The sequence below is a fragment of the Netta rufina genome, assembly GCF_964035555.1.
Source record: "Netta rufina genome assembly, chromosome: 21".
NCBI classification, from domain to species: domain Eukaryota; kingdom Metazoa; phylum Chordata; class Aves; order Anseriformes; family Anatidae; genus Netta; species Netta rufina.
The window spans coordinates 546,825-566,173 of NC_140145.1; the positions used below are offsets into that span (position 1 = coordinate 546,825).

At 46.6% G+C, this 19,349-nt stretch overlaps 3 protein-coding genes across 3 annotated transcripts; 2 read left to right on the forward strand and 1 right to left on the reverse strand.

The window, feature by feature from the left end:
• Positions 1–2,253, forward strand: LOC311217661 (fibrinogen-like protein 1-like protein; the record flags this gene model as incomplete). Its single annotated transcript, XM_084299914.1, has 3 exons — positions 1–4; positions 563–694; positions 1,625–2,253. The coding sequence occupies 3 exons, from the start codon at positions 1–3 to the stop codon at positions 2,251–2,253; spliced, it is 765 nt and encodes a 254-aa protein (XP_084156040.1).
• Positions 2,254–6,155: 3,902 nt separating this feature from the next.
• On the reverse strand, positions 6,156–8,742 carry LOC311217662 (fibrinogen-like protein 1-like protein; the record flags this gene model as incomplete). The annotated part of the gene is made up of 3 exons (XM_084299915.1): positions 6,156–6,811; positions 7,944–8,063; positions 8,673–8,742. 3 exons carry the CDS (start codon positions 8,740–8,742, stop codon positions 6,156–6,158), a joined length of 846 nt encoding a protein of 281 aa, XP_084156041.1.
• A 3,923-nt stretch (positions 8,743–12,665) lies between these two features.
• Positions 12,666–18,529, forward strand: LOC311217663 (fibrinogen-like protein 1-like protein; the record flags this gene model as incomplete). The annotated part of the gene is made up of 4 exons (XM_084299916.1): positions 12,666–12,669; positions 14,270–14,410; positions 16,855–16,917; positions 17,901–18,529. 4 exons carry the CDS (start codon positions 12,666–12,668, stop codon positions 18,527–18,529), a joined length of 837 nt encoding a protein of 278 aa, XP_084156042.1.
• Positions 18,530–19,349: the final 820 nt, after the last annotated feature.

Consider the following 19,349-nt stretch of genomic DNA (forward strand, 5'->3'; position numbering starts at 1 on the left):
ATGGGTGAGTGAGGGACTGGGAAGGGGGACACACCTTGCCATCAATGGGAGCAGCCCGTTTGCTGGAAGCAGCGATAGGGCAGCCCAACAACAGGGAAACAATCTGTGCACTGTTCCTTGCACAAATCAGTGCATGGTGACACCAGTGCCCTCTTAGGGCACTGCTCACCTGACATCCCTTCATATACCAGCACCCCGCTGTCTGACTCACCCCAGCCCCCCAGCCAGTTCCCTGTTTTGCAGGCTAGGAATGTTTCCCTGTGAGAACTTGGCTCATTCAGCTGTTGGGTGCTTTGCTCCAACTGAGACCGTCACATACATGGCTTTTTGAGAGCTGGCAAAGGAAAAAAAGGCAAGGATACCTACCCATTGGGTAAAAGAGATGAGGCCTTTTGGCATGCTCTCCAGCTTGCACAGACCTGTCTGATGCTACAAGCATACTTGGTGCATTCCAGCATCTCAGATGGTCATGATACACTGTGCAGTGCTGGAGCTACGGGATTTATCACTTCTGTGGAGGGAGGGTCACTTTTCATCTTTTCTACATCTTTTCCCTTCCTAGTAACACAGTGCCTTCTACCTCTTGCTTGTGTTCTGGTCTTGGCTGCCCCAGGTCTGTCCATGCCTATACAAACCCTAACCATCTTCAAGAAAACTCTCACCAACACTTCAGCAAGTGCTCTGAAGAAAACCAGTAAGTAGCATCCCATGGGCATCACAGTGCTCTCACCAATCCCATTTCAGTTCTTTGGTCTGGGCCAGCCCAGGTGGCACAACCAGTGCTCTCAGTCAGTGATTGCTTGATAAAGTAACACATGGGGGAAAGTGTGTGACAGTGCCTCAGATCCATAAAACTCGTCCATAGTATATACTGGTAGGCAGGATGCAGAGAGGCAGCATAAGCCTCAGGCTTTGCTTATTTGAGGAGATTTCTGCTCATCTTGTAGGACAACCTTAACTGCATTGGGAGAGTGCAATCCTAAACGAAGTGAGTTGAAGACAAGGGGAGATCACACCAGCCAGCACAGGGTGGATCCAGTGTTGTGTGCTCATGTACTGCCAGCTCTATCTGGAGAAGAGCCTTATATCATCCCTAGCCCTGACCCTGCTCCAGGATAAAGGGCGGTGGATGTGAGGAAGCATACCCAGTGTAGGCTGCAGTACTCTGTGTGTGTGTGCACATACACCATGCACAATGATGAAGGTGTATGTGTGCAAGAAAGGGCCATTCCTCAGTTCCCTAAGTTGCTGGCAGAGGCAAGTTCTTCTTCACCTCCCTGCCCAGTATGACCCCGTTTTAGCTACACAGCCTCTTTTTCAGGAGACCCAGAGGAGCCCACCAGTGTCCCTATCAGTCTCCAGGCCTGATACCAGCGTAGCCCAGTAGGCTACGTTGGTAGCCTTTTGCACTAGGGCCTTTCTATTAGGTATCCTGTTAGAGAAAATGAGCAAAGGGCTGAGGTCAACCCACTCTCACTTCCAGCAAAGCAAATTGACCTTTAAGGACTGGGACAACTGAGCATCTCCAGGGTATTCTGGCCACGTGTCCATCCTGCCATAGTGTGAGGTGTGGTCTTGTTCTCTTGCACAGGTTTTTAGTAAAGTACTCTCTCTCCTATCCCAGGTTGGCCCAAAGACTGCAACGAGCTTGTCTCTGGCAGCCCCAGTGGCATCTACATAATCCAGCCCACAGGTCTCCACCCCATCAAGGTGTACTGTGAAATGAATGTGACAAATGGGGGCTGGACGGTCATCCAGAGGAACCAGAAAGACACAGCTGTCACCTGGGCTGAGTCCTGGAGCACCTATAAATACGGCTTTGGGAACGTGCACAGTGAGTACTGGCTGGGCACCGAGTACATCCATCAGATCACCAAGCAGAAAGTCTACCAGGTCAGATTTGTCATCTGGGATGCCTCAAACAACATCAAGTTTGCAGACTACAACTTCTTCAGTCTAGATGATGAGTCTCATGGCTACCAGCTGCGGCTGGGCTCCTACACAGGGACAGCAGGGGATGGCATGGACTCAGACAATCCTAGTAATGTGCACAACAACATGAAATTCTCCACAAAAGACATGGATCAAGACACTTCAAGAAAGAACTGTGCATCCTACTCTGGGGGTGGGTGGTGGTACTCAGCATGTTATTCTGTACGGCTGAATTTCAAGGGTGGCATGACATGGGGTAGCCTGTGTAAAGGGGACTGCAAATCCTCCCTTATCCTCATCAAACCAGCTCCATACCACTAGCATTCTTCTGCACTGGACATGGCCAGATCTGTGCTCTGCTGGTCTACTCTTTATTGTCTGGGGGGCTGGGGATGAATAGGGGTGTTCCAGCATATCCAAACCTCTTTTCTTTTGCTCTTCTCCTGAAAAGTAGTGATGTTCCCTGCTTTATCTATGGCCTATCACCTGTGATACATTTTTAGGATCATTAGTAGAATAAGACTTTATAAACAATTCAGTTTCCAAGTGTGCTGCTTCTGGGGAGAAAACTGTTATAAAACCCTCCTGATCCAGCAAGAGCTTATTCTCTTTCTCCTTTGAAATTAGGCATGATGACCACTGACTTAAGCAGAAGAATATAATTCATTACTCAGTAACCTGTCCTAAGGTGCTCTGAGGCCAGGCAGGCCATACCTCTGCTGTAGTCTGTGTTCATCTTGCAGAATAAAATCGTTTTCAGAACCTGCACAGACATGAAAATGTCCTTCATCTGATGCCTGCTTCTGCCAGGGGGCTCCTGGTGCAGTAAGAAAGCAAAAGAGAAATTTTTCACAAGATTCAAATGGGGAATTAAAAATAAAACATTCACTTAAGAGAGCTGAGTTTCAAGGTATGGATCTTTCAAAAAGGGGATGCAGTACCGCATGGCCAACAGCTAGAGGTGAGGGTGGGAGGAAGCACCATCTCAGTTCAGCCATACCCATGTTGACCTGGAGACCTAAACAGGGCTGCCAGGCCAGCATCATCTTGCCTTGTCAGGTTTGTGAATGATGGTCCTGACATCAATGAAGATGAAGATGGTCCTGACATTGATGAAATCCTGACAATGAAGACTGAGAACTGGTAACAACAGATGTGGAGAGAAGGCAGAGGTACTTAACTTCTTTGCCTCAGTCTTGACTAGTGGTCAGGCTTCCCACATCTCTCATGTCCCCAAACCTCTAGGAAGGGCCAGAGGAGCAGAGTTCCTCCCACTCTAAGCAAAGAGCAAGTTCAGGACCTCCTGACGCAACTTAACAACTACAAGTCTATGGGCCCTGATGACATCCATCCCAGGGTCCTGAGGGAATTGGCTGATGTAGTCACCAAGCCACTCTCCATCATATTTGAAAAATCATGGCACTCAGACAAAGTTGCCAGTGACGGAAAATGGGAAACATCACTCATTTTTAAAAAGGGTAGAAAGAAAGTCCCAGGGAACTACAGACCAGTGAGCCTCACCTCTGTGCCTGGGAAGAATCCTGGAACCAATCCTCCTGGAGGCAGTGTTAAGGCACATGCAGTACAAGGAGGTGATGTGGGACAGCCAGCATGACTTCACCAAGGGTAAATCATGCCTGACCAATTTGCTGGCCTTCTATGATGGAATGACTGCATTAGTCAACAAAGGGAAGACTGACCGATGACATCTACTTGGACTTCTGTAAAGCCTTTGACACAGTCCCACATGACATCCTGGTCTCTAAATTGGAGAGAAATGGATTTGATGGGTGGACCATCTGGTAGATAAGGAATTGGCTCAATGGCCACACCCGGAGAGTGGTGGTCAATGGCTCTATGTCCAGGTGGAGACAGGTGATGAGTGGCGTCCCCTGGGGATCTGTCTTGGCACTGGTGCTTTTCAATATCTTCATGAATGACATAGATGATGGGATCGAGTGTACCCTCAGCAAGTTTGCAGATGACACCAAGCTGAGTGGTGCAGTTGATACAATAGAAGGTCATTCAAAGATAGATGCCATTCAAAGGGACCCAGACAGGCTGGAGAAGTGGACCCATGTGAACTGAATGAGTGTAAGTTCAACAAGTGTAAGTACAAGATGCTGCAGCTGGGGCTGGGGCAATCCCAGACAGGAGTACAAACTGGGTAAAAAACTCATTCACTCATGAGGTCCCACCTGGAGTACTGTGTCCAGATTTGGGGCCCAAGCACAAGAAAGATGTGGACCTGTTAGAGTGAGTCCAGAGGAGGGCTACAAAGATGATCAGAGGGCTGGAGCTCCTCTCCTATGAAGAAAAGCTGAGGGAGCTGAGCATATTCAGCCTGAAGAAGATGAGGCTCCAGGAAGACCTCATTGAGACCTTTCAATAATTAAAGGGGTCTTATAAAAAAGATGGAGAAGGACTCTTTACTTGGGTAGATAACGATAGGACAAGGGGAAATGATCTTAAACAAAAAGAGGATAAATTTTGACTAGACATTAAGAGGAAATTCTTCACTGTAAGGGTAGTGAGGAACTGGAACAGGTTGCCAAGAAAAGTTGTGGATGCCCCATCCCTGGAGGTGTTCAAGGCGAGCGTGGATGGGGTCTTGACCAAACTGATCTAGTGGGTGACATCCTTGCCTGTGGCAGTGGGGTTGGAGTTAGATGATCTTTAAAGTCCCTTCAAACCCAAGCAATTCTATGATTCTGTGATTCTTTCTCAGCCAGCACCACCCTCATGTGTTCATCTTCCCATACATGGGGGCTGCAGGCCCACCAATGACTCCAGGACAGCACAGTGCCTGTGCTGCCACCTCAGAAACACAGTGCAGCCATAGCTCTGCTGACTGCCTTGAGAACTCATGCAGAGATCTTGGCCTGAGAGTCCAAGCTGTTCAGGGTTCACAATTGCAAACCTTCCCAGAGCTCAGCTTTTATTTCAAAGACACAGGAGAGCAGTGGCTTCTTTCAGGCCTTAAGTTCAAACTTTCCTCCATTGCAAAGGAGATCCATGGCCACATTCACCCTCTGCAGTACAATGGGACTGACTTACCCATGCCACCTGTCCTCCCCTCATGCTCTTAGAGAGCCCACCATATGCACCACAACCCAATTGGTGTTTGTGTGTGTGTGCCTGTCTTCCCATTCACAGCATGGAACAACCACCCAGCCACGGACAGGGGCAGATGTGGGGCAAGGGTTTTGTGATACCATGGGCTTTGCTGGCCCTGTTGACTGATACAATAATAAGCCTTAGAGCCTTACAGCCACAGTCTTGTGCACAGTGGCTGGAACAAGTCATTGGAAGCATCCAGAGACCTGAGAACCAAACCACAGACAGAACAACAGCTAGGTACAACAGCTGTACCTAGCTGTGTACAACAACCACATCAGAGGGACAAAAGTTTATGTTACAGGCTGATGCTGGGGAGAGTCAGTAGCAGGGAGAATTGCCCTCAGACCTTTCAATGAGGAACATTCAAGCATTTCGTAAAAAGAGAAACATCAACACAAAAGCTCTGCAAAGCACACCAGCTCTTCACTGGCTCAGCAGAGAAGGAAAATCAGCTTCACGGCTGACTCCACTGCCTGAAAAAATCATCTTGAAATGAGCAGCCACCATGCTAGGCCTGGGGAACATGTGATGTGCTCTCTACGTTCATGGGAAATTTGGAATTCCTTAGGCAGGTGTATATTCTTGCCTAGGAGGGGATCTATGGCAATACATGTGCATAATGCACCCACTATCCCCCAGGTCCACCATCCTGAAGGACTAGACAAAACCATCCCCCCACACACACGCACATTTCTGACGCAACAGGGAGAGAGAAGGCAGTGAAGTCTGGCTCCAGGGTTTATTGTAGCTGATTTCTTCCACCATGGTTAGCAGAGTTGAGGGGCTGATGGGGCCTGAGGAGTGAGCAGGGTCTGAGCAAAGCAGGGATTGCACAGGGAATGGAACTTGCACTTCTCCCCTTCATCCACCCCAAACCAGTGCCCCTGTTTCAGTGCTGGCCAGCACAGTAGCACTGGGTAAAGCTGCCCACATGCCCAGGGCTCCAGGAGATGGCTCCTGAGCCCCAGAGCTGTGGTGTTTCAGCTGATTACAGTGCAGGAGCTGCAGGCAGTGCAGGACAAGCACTAGGGTTGGTACAGAGTTGCTGGCAGGCACAGGAACAGGGCACTGCATTCCTGCAGCCTCCTGGGAGGCTGGCCCCTTCAATACAGATAACACACATCTGTGGGTTTGACCAGGATGAGGGAGGATGCGCAGTCACCACTGTCGCAGAATCCTGGCCAGAGGATGTGGTTTTTGGCATTGAGCAGGACATTCTGGCATCTGTCATACCACCAGCCCCCGTAGCTGCTGGCACAGTTCCCACTGTACTGGTCCTGATCTCTGTCGGTTGTGCTGAACTTCATGTTGTCATGTATTCCCCCCTTCTTGGGATAGTAGCTGGTCAGATAGTCATCCCCATCACCAGAAAACCGACCCAGCCTCAGTGGGTATCCAGTGGCTTCGCTCTCCACCCTGAAGATGTCATATTCAGCATAATGGGTGACATTGGCTTTATTCCGCACAACGAAGCGGACCTTGTAGGTGCCTTGCTGTGTGAGCAGGTGCAGGTACTCGGTGCCCAGCCAGTGATCACCCTGCACATTCCCAAAGCCATACTTGTATGTGGTCCAGGATTGCTTCCAAGTGAGCTCAGTGTCATGAGAGTTTCTCTGGACAACAGTCCAGCCCTTTCCTTCGGTGTCCATGTCGCACCACACCACCCGTGGGGGAGACTTTGCTGGCTGGATGACATACACCCCACTGGGGCTGGTCTTGCGGAGATGGCTGCAGTCTGCGGGGAAACCTGCAAAAGCAGCTGTGGTAAACAGAGAGTAGGGTGGGAAAGAGGAGGGCCATATGAGTCCGTCAGGACAACAAGGAGCTCCAACAACAGAGAGCAAGGACCCAGAACAAAAAGGGCTGTTTTTATCTGTGGTCTAATCCGCATAGGTGCTTCCACTGGCTGGGATCTATTAGATCTAATAGATATGCCCTGGGATCTATTGCTCATGACTTGATATTTCATTTGGAGCCTGCTGATGCATCTGTACAAGAAGGGAGGGGGAAGAAAATCTTCCAGATACCAGTCACATCTTAGAAGCATAGCTGACCTGCACACTGAGCCCTTAAAATATTGAGCTGCGGTTCCTGCAAAGATCAGAAGTGTGCAAAATGCTCCACTGGATGAGGACGTGTGAAAAATTATGTTTTCCCTGGAGGTCATGGCATTGCAAAAGAAGACTAAGAACTAAGAAGTTTTACCTAGATCTGATGGAGATGTCTTCCCCCAGCTTGTTGCAGTTTATCTGTTAGCAGGACTGATCTGTCATTATTAACTTGCCAAACTAGTTTGCCGTCTAATTTGTTTTTCTTGTTTTGTTTCTGATGATGGGCAACTTTCTGTGGATACTTCAGATTCAGCCTTCGAAATTCTGCTTATCTTGGGCATAAAGGTCTTGCATGGAATGTTACCCTCCCTTCAAGAAGGAAGGGAAGGCTCCTAATCAACAAGAGCTACAAAAATAAGTGGATGGATGGATGGATGGATGGATGGATGGATGGATGGATAGATAGATAGATAGATAGATAGATAGATAGATAGATAGATAGAGATGTGCTGGGAGGATCTCTGATGGAGCTGAGGTGTAAAAAGATAAAAGCACTGCAGAGCAATCCTGCCAAGTTACAATGTTTAGGCAGAAACACCTTGGTTTCAGCCTGAAGCCACCAAGGGTTCTAGGCTGGCTTAATGAGTGTCAGGCTTCTTATCTTACAAGATATGGTCCAGGGGTTAGTGTGCATGAGGAGTTGTTGTGTTGTGCCTAAGCCTGACTGCATCGTGGCCTATCTGGCACTTAGCAGACCCATGGGTCAGTGCTGAGCCAAGCAGATACTTTCCTGCCTTGGTACCCAGCAATTGCCCCCCAGTCTAGTCCATCCATACTTACCAGTCCGGGAGCTGGCAGTGGGTACTGCTGGGCCTGCACTCACACAGAGGAGAAGCATCACCATCACCACAGGCAGGATGACAAGGTTCCTGTGGAGCAGGCGTGTCCCAGCCTGGAGCCCTGGGGATAGGAAGGCCCAGCACTGTCAGGATCCCTGAGCAGCCCTCCCAGCCCCTGCCAATGTCCCCCAGAAAGCCCTGACCAGAGAAGGCAGAATCACAGGACCCAGATCCTACTGTATGGGTCCTACTGTACACGTACCACCACCCAAGCAGACAGGAGGAAGTCTCCTGGTCCCACACACTGACATGAGCCTAACCCCTCTGTTGCTGGCCACCGGCACACCCCTAAGCCCTGCACCAGCTCAGTACTGGGGGAGATGCCAGTCATGCCTGGGGAAGGACCCCTGAGCATCCATAAGTGCCACATGTATCAACCAGGAAGGAAAAGAAACAGGTTGGAATTCAGTAACCTCCTCTGACAGGACAGGGGAATACAGGACATAGGTAGCCTGGAAAAAGCATAATCTGGCACCATGAATGTGTGTTGTCTGGTGCTTTGGTTTTGTATTCCTTCTGCTACCTTGGTGCCTGGCCTTGTATCACCCAGGCAAGATCATGGTTGCTGTCCTGACAGTAATCTTGCGCTTTTGTATACTCACCCTGTGCAGGTCTCATTTGAGCCCAGCACCACATATGAATGCAGTGTGCCTCTGGGAAGGTAACTCACCCATCACAAAAGCACAGCTGAGCAGAGAGCAGGAACTCAATGATGCAGCCTCCCATGCCAAGCGTTGCATGGTGACTTTATAGGTACTGCACCCACTTGTGGTCACAGTTGTTATTTGTAGAGGTACTAGTAGACACTTACAGCACTTACTGACTGTGACTCAAGCAGCTTTCAGATCGCATGACAGCATAAGTAAGCTCACTGGAGGGAGGGAGTCATGCCCTTCCATCCAGAGAAGTACAAAATAATCCCCTCCATAAGGAGGGATTTCAGTTATTGACTCTTTCAGCTACACAAACACTACATGTGAATTGCCCACTTGGAACAATTTCTGGAGAGCCATGATCAAACTCAAGTGGAGAGAGCCAGCTTTTTAAGGACACAGACTATCAAGGGAAGGGAGGTTAGGTTTCCATTTGTCCAGTTTCAAAGGTGACCTTGTAAAAATGAGTACACATCTTCAAGAGACCTTCCTGCTTGCTAACTCTCCACTGGCAGGTTTCAGGATCAATGAGTTAAGTCATTGGGCTGGAGCCAGTGTCCAGCAGCCAGAAGTTGTTGCATACAGAATGTCCCAAGGCACCACAACCTGCATGGGCTAAGCAGAGAGCATGGCTCCAGGTGACAAACAGGTGCCTGTGGTTCCCTTTTCCATTCTCCTTCCAAAACCCTATCTTTGGCCTGGCAAAGCCCTTCAGAGCCCCCAGCCCCAGTAATGTTGCCCTGTGGCAAAATGCTCTCAAAACAGGTGGTTTGGGAGAGCTGCCTTTTAGGCCAGAAGGTGCAGACAACTCTATCACTTTGTCAAGCCAACTCTAAGAGTTTAAAGATATGGCCCTTCTGCTTTTTTCTCCTGGCAGACAAGCACTGTTTTCAGCAGTGTATAGACCAGATCTGTTGTCTTCTTGTCACAGCTTTAAATCCAGTGTGCACACCAAACAATAAAGCTGAGGCTCCAACCGAACTTTCCATACTGCAGGAACCCATGTCAATTAATGCAGCTTGGAGGTCTGGATGGACACTGGCATCCAGCCCTCTCTGAGATAAGGGCTCCTTGGATCAAATTCCATCTGCACCCTTACATCTCACCCCTTCTTGCTTGGTTAGAGTCTGAACATCCCAATCCCCTTGCCCTTAGCCTTCTTTAGTTTGAGAGAAGCATAAAAGCAGCAATTCCAAGTCCATAGGTGGAGGAAAGCCCAGGTTACCCTGAGAAGAAGGACCCCAGGCAGAACGGCTATACTTCCGTTCTGTGTAGGCAGGGGAGGGAAGTGGGTGATTTAGGAGCTCCCGTGAGCCACCTTGTGTCAGAGGCCGTTGGAGGTGAGAAATTGAAGGTCTCAGGTTGCCTGTGCCAGGGCTGGCTGGTGAACTGCTGTTGGCCCACTGCTCACAACAGGACTGCTCGATGCAGAGGGAACATGAGCCCCATGGGGCATGGAGAGAAAGTCCTCCCTGCTCCTTTGCATAGCAGACTCCACTAGACTGTGCCAAATGAACGCATATGGTATTTCTTTCAAAGAAGCAGTGTGTCAACAGGACAGCTTATCTGCAACTCAGCAGATAACAGACAACTCTGTTGTAACTTTAGCTCAAATATTCCAGTCAATGGTGTCTTCAAGGCGATAAAACAAGTGTTTTCTAAATCACTCTGAAGTGGGATCTGTTTATAAGAAAGATGCAAGAGAAACTGTGAGAAGATAAAAGTTGGAAGCAGAGCTGAGGTCAACATCCAAACACTGCGCTCCAGAGAGGGAGAGCACACAGCACTGTGCAGGACTTAAGGGAAAATGAGCTACATCTCTGGGAGAAGCAAAGGCTGGCTGCTCCTTAAGGGCAGGCAAGTCAGGAGCTCAGTCAAGAAAACAGTACCCTCACCAAAGGGGCTCTGTGTTGCAAGGGCTGAGCACAGCAGACAGCTGAGTGTTGGCAACACCCCTAGGCAAGGCAAACCTGGTTGATTAACCAGGTCAGGGATACTGTACAAAAGGACAAAAGGCAAGGGACAGGTCTGGGGATAAGCTACAACATGGATCTGAGTGGTCAATCTAGGAGACAAACTACCTACGGTATAGGTCTAAGATCCATTCAGAAAGCAAGGCCATAGACAGGACTGGAGCCCAGTTACCCATACAAGTATTTCAGGTCAAGACTAAAGGCCTAGGGCTGAGCTGGAACTTCATGGATGCATGGATTGAACTAACTGAAGGTCCCAAGTGGAGTTGGTGCCAGGGGGTGCTGAGCCATTAGGGCACACCAATGTGCTCAAGGCCATGCCAGTAGCAGTTAATCCTAAAAGCGTAAATCACACCTGGCTGTACAAGTCTCTCATGCTCCACAGGCCCTCTGACTGTGTTCCCTAGCCTTTGCTATTGCTCTTCACACTGATAAAGTGCCTTTTCCTGGGAGTACAATGCATGTTCTGCTGCATCCACCTCTTGCACAACACCTGGCACCATGGCTGTAGTTGTTAAGAAATACAGGGGCATAGGGGCTGAGGAAGGAGTGCTCTTCAGGGAACTAGAGAAACACGAGGTAACAAAGAGTGGGACAAACTTTGAGTGTTGCTGGTCTGACCTCTAGGACAAAGCAAGGAAAATTTAGCATGGGTTACTTGGGGTCATGTCAAGTGGATTTGTTTGTTTGTTTGTTTGCTTTTCCCAGTGTTTGAACAGCCTCAGCGTAATACTTTTTTTTTTTTTTTTAATCGAATTTTAATTTCCCTTCCTTCTCTTGTGTCCATCACCTCTCATCCTGTCCCCGTGCATCTCATAGCAGATTCACAGAATCACAGGGTCATACATTAATTTAGGTTGGAAGGGACTTCTGGAAGTCATCTTGTCCAACCACCTTTCTCAAAGCAGATCTATAAAGTTCACATCCTTGTCCAGTCAAGTACTGAAAACCTATAAGGATGGAAATCCGACAGCCTCCCTGGGTACCTGTTCCAGTGTTTGACCAACTTCATGCTAAAAATAGTCCCTATTTCTAACTGGAATGTTCCAATATTCCAAGTTAGATCTATTGCTTCTCATCCCATCACTATGCACAATAAGAACAATCTGGTTCCGTGTTCTCTGTATCTCACGAAGTAGTTGTAGACAGCATTAAGGTCTTCCTTTTGCCTGCTCTTTTCTCTAAGGTATTGATCCCTAGAAAAAAAAAAAAAAAAGAAAAGAAAAAAAAAGATGGACTGGAATTTCCTTTAAGAATTACATGCTGTAATTTGCAGAAAGAGGCTTGAACTAAGACCATTTACATCAGTGCCATGTCACACTTCCTAAAACTCCCTTGTGACTGCTTCTGGGGCAGTGGTACCAGGGACAAGCACAGCACATGTTGCAAAAGAGGCAGGGTGGTTGTGGCAGGCATGTCAGGAGACACATGGAGTAGTCCTTTCTGAAGTTCAGTGCTCAGATAAAAAATGAAAAATTTGCCAGGAACACTTGAGTACCTCTTTCCTGAAAATAGTACAGGATGTAAATGGGTCCCCAATGGCTGTTTAGCTCAATGCCTCCTCTGGAAAGAGCGATTTACCCATTGACATTTGATTTCCATCCAGGAAGGGAATGTCATCTGGGTATTTACTTTCAAGTTGAAATGTTCAGGGTGCTCAGAGGATACTGTTCCCTGGGGAAACCCTTCAAGCAGGGAAGTGGGAGTGGAGGGGGGTGGGAAGAGGCAGACATTGTAAATTGAGGTTGTTCAATGCACTGTCTCATGAGCTCTTAATTATTTGCTTTGCCTCTGAAGAAATATCTTCATCTTTCTAAAACACAGCCTTCTTTGTTTGAGGACATATTACTTAATGATGAAGAGCAAATAAGCCATAAACCACTGATGCTGTTGCCAGCCAGAGCATAAGTGCTGCGGTTTGGGTCTCGTGCCTCCACCCCCTTACCTGCCGAGTCCTATAACTTTCAGGCTGGACACCTCTCCAGCCAAGCCAAACCTGCCTGGCTTCCCACTCTGCAGGGTCCCCTCAGAGACAGCATGGGTGAGTGTGGGCTGGGCTGGGAGGGAATGGCACTGTGCTGCTGAATGTGCTGTGGATCCCAGAGCACTTTGTCTGCTGCAGGGCTCACTTCTGCCCACACCCTGGCTATTGCAACACTAAGTCCATTAGTCTGCCCAGACTCACTGTGCCCTGGGGTGAGAGCTGGAGCAGAAGACTGCATTTTCTGCTACGTACATGCTGTATCAGTGTAGCCTTGCAGTGCCAGATAGCCCATTTTACAAGATGCAAGTTTACCAAACATTCTTTGTAATTTTCAGTTCTGCAGAGAAAATATTAAATACTCTAGCACAGAAAATAGATTTTATAATTATTAATTTTTTTAGATATTCTTATTATATAATATTGAACAGGTATCAAGATCTAGAGTTTAGATGATTTGAAAACACACTGCTGTCCCCAGAAGAACACCCAGGAGTGGCCGTTCTTCTCCTTTGCATCTCCATCTTAGTCAGACCTTTCAAGACTATTTATGGAGGAATGGGCCAGTAGTAGAAGGAACATTGCTTCTCTAGTGGCCTGAAGACATGATATCTTTAAACAGGTCCCTAAACACAAGTGCATCAAGACACTCAATGTTAGATAGCAATTGAGAAACAAATCAGTTGGACTGGAGAGTGATTAAAAGAGCTCTGGTGTAGAACTGTATCCAGCACAAATCATTCGGACAACTCTCAGTATTCCCAGAAAGGGGTGTTTATGTCTAGGATGGCAGTGAGCACACATACTAGTTCCAGTCTGGCAATCCCAGTTTGAACGCTTTCCTTTTCAGTCATCTCTAAGAACCTGCCAAACCTAGGTATCCCATGGCAGTGCTGGGATAGGCTCTGCTCCTGTTCAAACAGTAGAGGGATCATACTAGTAATCTGACAGGATGAGTTGTATCTATTATATCATGGATTTGTTTTCCCTATGAGTAGGTATCTCTGTAATGCCCCGCTGTTCAGGTACCATGATAAATTTTCTGTCATTTTATTTAGATTTAATATTACAAAAGGTGTGCTGGTTTTCCTAGCTTCTCCAAACAAGAACAGTCTGGGTCAGATGGCTACATGTGGACTTTTTGAAGTAGCCATATATAGAAGAGAGAATTTGCAACAGCTAGGCAGTGGCTCTTGAATGTTTCTTCTGCTTCCTCCTACACATCTGGGTTCTTACTACCCACCACCCTGGGCTGGGAGCAAGTGTACTCCCAGTTCACACCAGAGAATACATATGAATGGGAGCTGGGAGGAAAGAGGATACCTCCTTCCATCCTCACCCTACTTGTTATCTCTAGCCCCAAGACTTGGTTTTCACAGGAATTTCTGATTACAGTTACTTTGGGTTTGGACAAGGTTTTCACACCTTATCTGTCTCAGAAATCACCAACATAAGCTGCCACTGCTGATGACTCCTGTCAATGAGTATTTGGTAGTTCATCTAAGGTAGTGAATTGGGACTTTGAGCTCCAAGAGGGAGCTCTACAAATAAAGAAATTTATTTTTGTATTTTACTCTGCAAGAGTCAAGTGGGACTCATGGAAGAGTTATGTGCCCTTTCTTCTTCTTCTTTTATTTTTTTCAATTTCTTCCCATATTAGCTACCCGGTACCTTTGTCTCCTGATTTGTACCTCCCTGCTGGCTCCGGCAGCACTTCTTGCCTTTGACATAAAAAACTTACATCTTTGCAATGGCACACTGGATGAAATTATGAATCTTCACCCAGAGTCCTTCCAGCTTGGTAAGTATACCACTGTAACAGGGAGAGGCAGACAAAGTCATGTTCAGTAAGATCCTAGATAGCTCTCCACCCCAACCTGACCCCACCCTTGTGCCATGGAGGAAGGACTAAATATTACTCTATGTACAGACAATACCAATTTGCTACCAATTTAGGCTACTTTACTGGAACAAGAATAATCTCAGAGTCATCCTCTGATTGTAGCCTGCCTCATCTTCTGTGTGACATTAAGTTCTTCTGCCCATATGTGAGTGCAATAGTCTAAAACCCAGAGTTCCCAAGATCACAGGAAAAGGAACAGGTCCAATCTCACTGGCAGGAAGACCAAGGCAAGGGTGCTCTGGACAATGGGTGCTTCCTTGGAGAAGTAGTGTTACAGGTGTTGAAGTAGTGTTACAGTGTTAAACCAAACGATCACACTGTTTTGATGACAGCAAGAACATTAGCCACCTCTGGAAATCACAAGGTTAGCAGAGAGAGGGAATTCAAGAGAAAACTGAATGCAGAGGAAATGAGTGAAGTTACAACAGAGTCTGTAGTAACAGTCAGAATCTGTAGTAAGTAGTGTCACTGACATAGGCCAGTCAGATGACAGCATGGAGTAATTTATTAACTACCAGGGAGCATTGGAGCTATGAGGAAGCCTCCTAGAAAAAATGGGTGGCTGTGTGAGCAGAAAGAGATGGTTCACTTACAATGGAATATGAGTTTTTGGCAGAAAGGGACAAGGTCCAAGTGTTCAACACTGGTTTCACATCAGCCTTCACTGCAAAGGTCATCTGTCAAGAAAACGCCAACATGGAGAGCATCTATGACTGAGCGCTTGGCAAGCTTCCCTGAGAAGTGCAAGTCTGAATACATAAAAAGAAGTGTGCTCTGAGCTTCACCCTCATCTCTCACTCAGACCACTGGTATGGTTCTCTAAAAACATAAGCAGCATGAATGTAAGCTAGGTGAGCAGGGAGACATGCCAGATAAGACCGTTTCAACTTGTGGAGGTATGAATCCAAATGGACAGGAAGTGAAAGCAGAAGAGAAGAGGGGCAGACTTTGACTTACAAACAAATGTTAGTGAATAGCTTCATATCGCTGTAGTAAAAGTAAATACCCTGCTTAGAAAGTGCACAGAAGTTGCAAGAGTGTTTTCCACTCTACACGGGCTCAGGCCAACCACCACATTTACTGGTGAGTTTCAAGAGATATTTAGTGAGAGTTGCAGAAAGGGGGTAAGAAATATGCCAGATAGACTGTGCCAGGGAAAACTGAAGAATTGAATTGTCCAGCTCCAAAATCAGATGACTATGGAGGAGGATGTGTTAGCAATATACAGTCTAGCTGCAGGAAGAAGTGTACTCTTGTATAGCAAGAGAAGGAATGGGCTTATACACTGTGAAAGAGGATTAAGTTAAACATTTCGTAAGAGGGAGAGGACATGAAAGAACTAGTTGAGAGAGAAAGCAGGAAGCAGATATTTGAGGATGGCAGAGAACAGCAGCTGTAGGGTTAGATGTCTGTTTCGGAGAGGGGATGGGATTAATTTGTTTGTTTGTTTGTTTGTGATGGGCAAGGCTCACAGGCCTGTGATCCATGAGTCTGTTTTTTAACCATCATTGTATACACACAAGGTGTCTTTGTGAACAAGTTGCATTATTTCACTGTGAACTATCCAGCAACACCCTTCAAATTCCTTTCTGAGCCAGCTGAGCAGAGCTCCTCTTAAAGTTCCTGATACCAGAACTGGTTTTGCTGTGTCATCTCTCACATTTCTTTCCCCTCTAATCCCTCTTCTTCCTGAATCCCTTTCTAACTTCTACTGTAAATTAGCAACTGTCTTCCTACTGTTGCTACCATTATTTAAGGTTCTTCCCACACAAAGTGTGCTCTAACCATTCTCATCAAGGAAGCATCTGCCCCATACTAGCATCATGTAAATTACAGAATCACAGAGAATGGTTGAGATTGGAAGGGACCTCCAGAGATCATCTAGTCCAACCCCCCTGCTTGAGCAGGGTCACATAGAGCATGTTACATAGGATGGCATCCAGGTGGGTTTTGAATATCTCCAAAGCAGAAGACTCCACAGCCTCTCTGGGCAGCCTGTTCCAGTGCTCTGTCACCCAAGCTGTAAAGTTCTTTCTCATATGGCAATGAAACCTCCTGTAGTTCAATTTATACCCATTACCCTTTGTCCTATCACTGGCCACCACTGAGAATAGTTTGGCCCCATCCTCTCTACATTGTCCCCTCAGGTATTTGTAGAGGTAAATTGCCCTGAACTACCATCTGGCTGATACCTGAAGTGGTAAAGGTATGCTACTCTGGAGTGAGGAGCAACAACAGCCAAAAAATTGGAATATCATCTGGAGAAGATTATGTTCTCCCAGTAGGCATTTGATATGTACTCTCAACACTCAGTCCTGTCTCCTCTGTTCTTTTCAATTCAGATAAGGATGACAAACATGTTCGGCAGGTCAGAGACATTGCCCCTCATCCACCAGTGGCTCATGGTAAGTCTATTCTCAAGAAGTACATCTGCTCACAAGATTTAACCATTACTAAGAGCCTAGAGGCTCGTGAAGAGTGCTCAGCCACCTCAGTCCATATCCTACATGTACACAGGCTCCTGCCAGGAAAAATGTTGATTTTCTGATAGGCTACAGAAGTGTCACAGCTCATAGTCTCAGATGGACCCTAACACCAGCCATGTCCTGGATTTAATGATGAGGGATTTTAACATGAAGTTTCTATCTAAAGATCTAAACTGTAAAGTCATGCTTCATTATTTGCCTTCAGGTTGTGGCGTTTGGTTATTAGCCTATTTTTGCCATTCATTTGAAGACAAGGCAGTGTGGGAAAAGGACTGACTTCATAACAGAACTCACTAAGTCAACATCAGCCCGTATGACCACATGATAAGGTTTCACTGGGTAGAAATAACCACTGGTATGTGGGTGAACACATCACTTCATTGTTTAAGGGGCTGACACTCTAAAGAATAGAAAGACTGATCAAATAAAATAAGTCAGAAAACCTCTAAAAAGCTCTTGGGTAAGCCCAAAGAAAACCAGTGGATTTGTCCTATTGAGATCACAAAGGCTGATTTTGTTATGAGCAATATGGATGTCTGGACCACACTCTGGGTTTTCTAAAATGACTATAAATCTCTAATCCTTCCGTGCAAGTGGCTTTAGAACCCAGATTTGCATTTATCTCTGTGGTGATATATCACCAACATGCTACAGGTGAATCACCACAGCACTGCAGTGGTGTGGTGACAGAGACACTGAAATGGACAAAGTTGTATTGTGTGCTGGTTGAAGGCAATGTTTTTGATTATTTCAAGACTTTAATTTACTCCTGTGGAATATGTCAGGAATACAGCTCAGGAATGTATGTGCAATAAAATATAGGTACAAAAGAATTACCAGGTGATTTCAGTGTCTCATTGTGTGCAATGCAATGCAATAACCAGCTCTGTTTCCTGCCCCAGGCTGGCCCAAGGACTGCAGCGAGATCCCTGCTGGTAGCCGCAGTGGTGTCTACATAATCCAGCCAAAAGGACTCCACCAGCTCGTGGTGTACTGTGAAATGAATGTGACAAATGGGGGCTGGACAGTCATCCAAAGGAACCAGAAAGACACAGCTGTCACCTGGGCTGAGTCCTGGAGCACCTATAAATATGGCTTTGGGAATGTGCGCAGCGAGTACTGGCTGGGCACCGAGTATATTCATCAGATTGCCAAGCAGAAGGTCTACCAGGTCAGATTTGTCATCTGGGACACCAAAAACAACATCAAATTTGCAGACTACAACCTCTTCAGTGTGGAAGATGAATCCCATGGCTACCGGCTGAGGCTGGGCTCCTACACAGGGACAGCGGGAGATGCCATGACTTCAGACAATCCCAACACTATGCATGACAACATGAAGTTTTCCACAAAAGATCGGGATCAGGATACTTACAGTAAGAACTGTGCCTATAGCTATGAGGGCGGGTGGTGGTACTCAGCATGTTATTCTGTACGGCTGAATTTCAAGGGTGGCATGACATGGGGTAGCCTGTGTAAAGGGGACTGCAAATCCTCCCTTATCCTCATCAAACCAGCTCCATATTGTTAGTGCTTCTTCCCGCTCCTGTATGAACTGGGTGCTTTCAAAGGCTCTGCACAGCTTAAGCCATTCTGTAGCAGAGAGAAGAGCCTAAGAGTATCAGGGTTTTATTGAAATGCCACTTTCTTTTTTCTGTCTCTGAGTGGCTTCCCCTTTCTTTAGCTCTTTCCTTGTGCTTGCCAATGATTCCTTTTTATTACGTTCATAATCAAGGAAAAAAAAAAAAAAAAAAAAAAGTGAAACGTGGATTCTGCATATACCTTCCCTGTTGGAGGAAGACACTGAACCCTGTAATGACTTTTTGTCAGTGATTATTAGTTGCCTCCAGAATTCACAATAAGCAAAACAGCTATGTGCCACGAATTCCATACACTCTGTGTCTCTCTGTGTTGTCTGGTAAAGCAGCCAAATAAATTTGCTTCCTTGAGCTTATTCTCCATTAATGAATGTCTGTTCTATATCTCTGATGTGCTCCCACTCAGACCAAAGAAATCCCATCTCAGGTGCTAGGACTGAAGCAATGGAGCTTATAGAGAGAAAAAGTCTGGAGTGTTTCTCATAGAAATGGATGTAAGAGAATTTAAAACTAGTTACACTGAGATATAGGACCTGTAAATCTGTGCAGGAGGTTTCAGAAGGGATGCAGCACATGAAAGAACTCTTTACACATCATCACCATGTTCACAGTCCAGCGTAAAATTCTGTGGTGATGTCCCTGTGATGACATCATCCTGCTGGGAGTCTGTGTCTGTCAAGAGTTGGTCATGGCACCTGCATGTCTGCAAAGTTATGCTTTGATCCTACATAAAAATGATATCAAAGATGTACG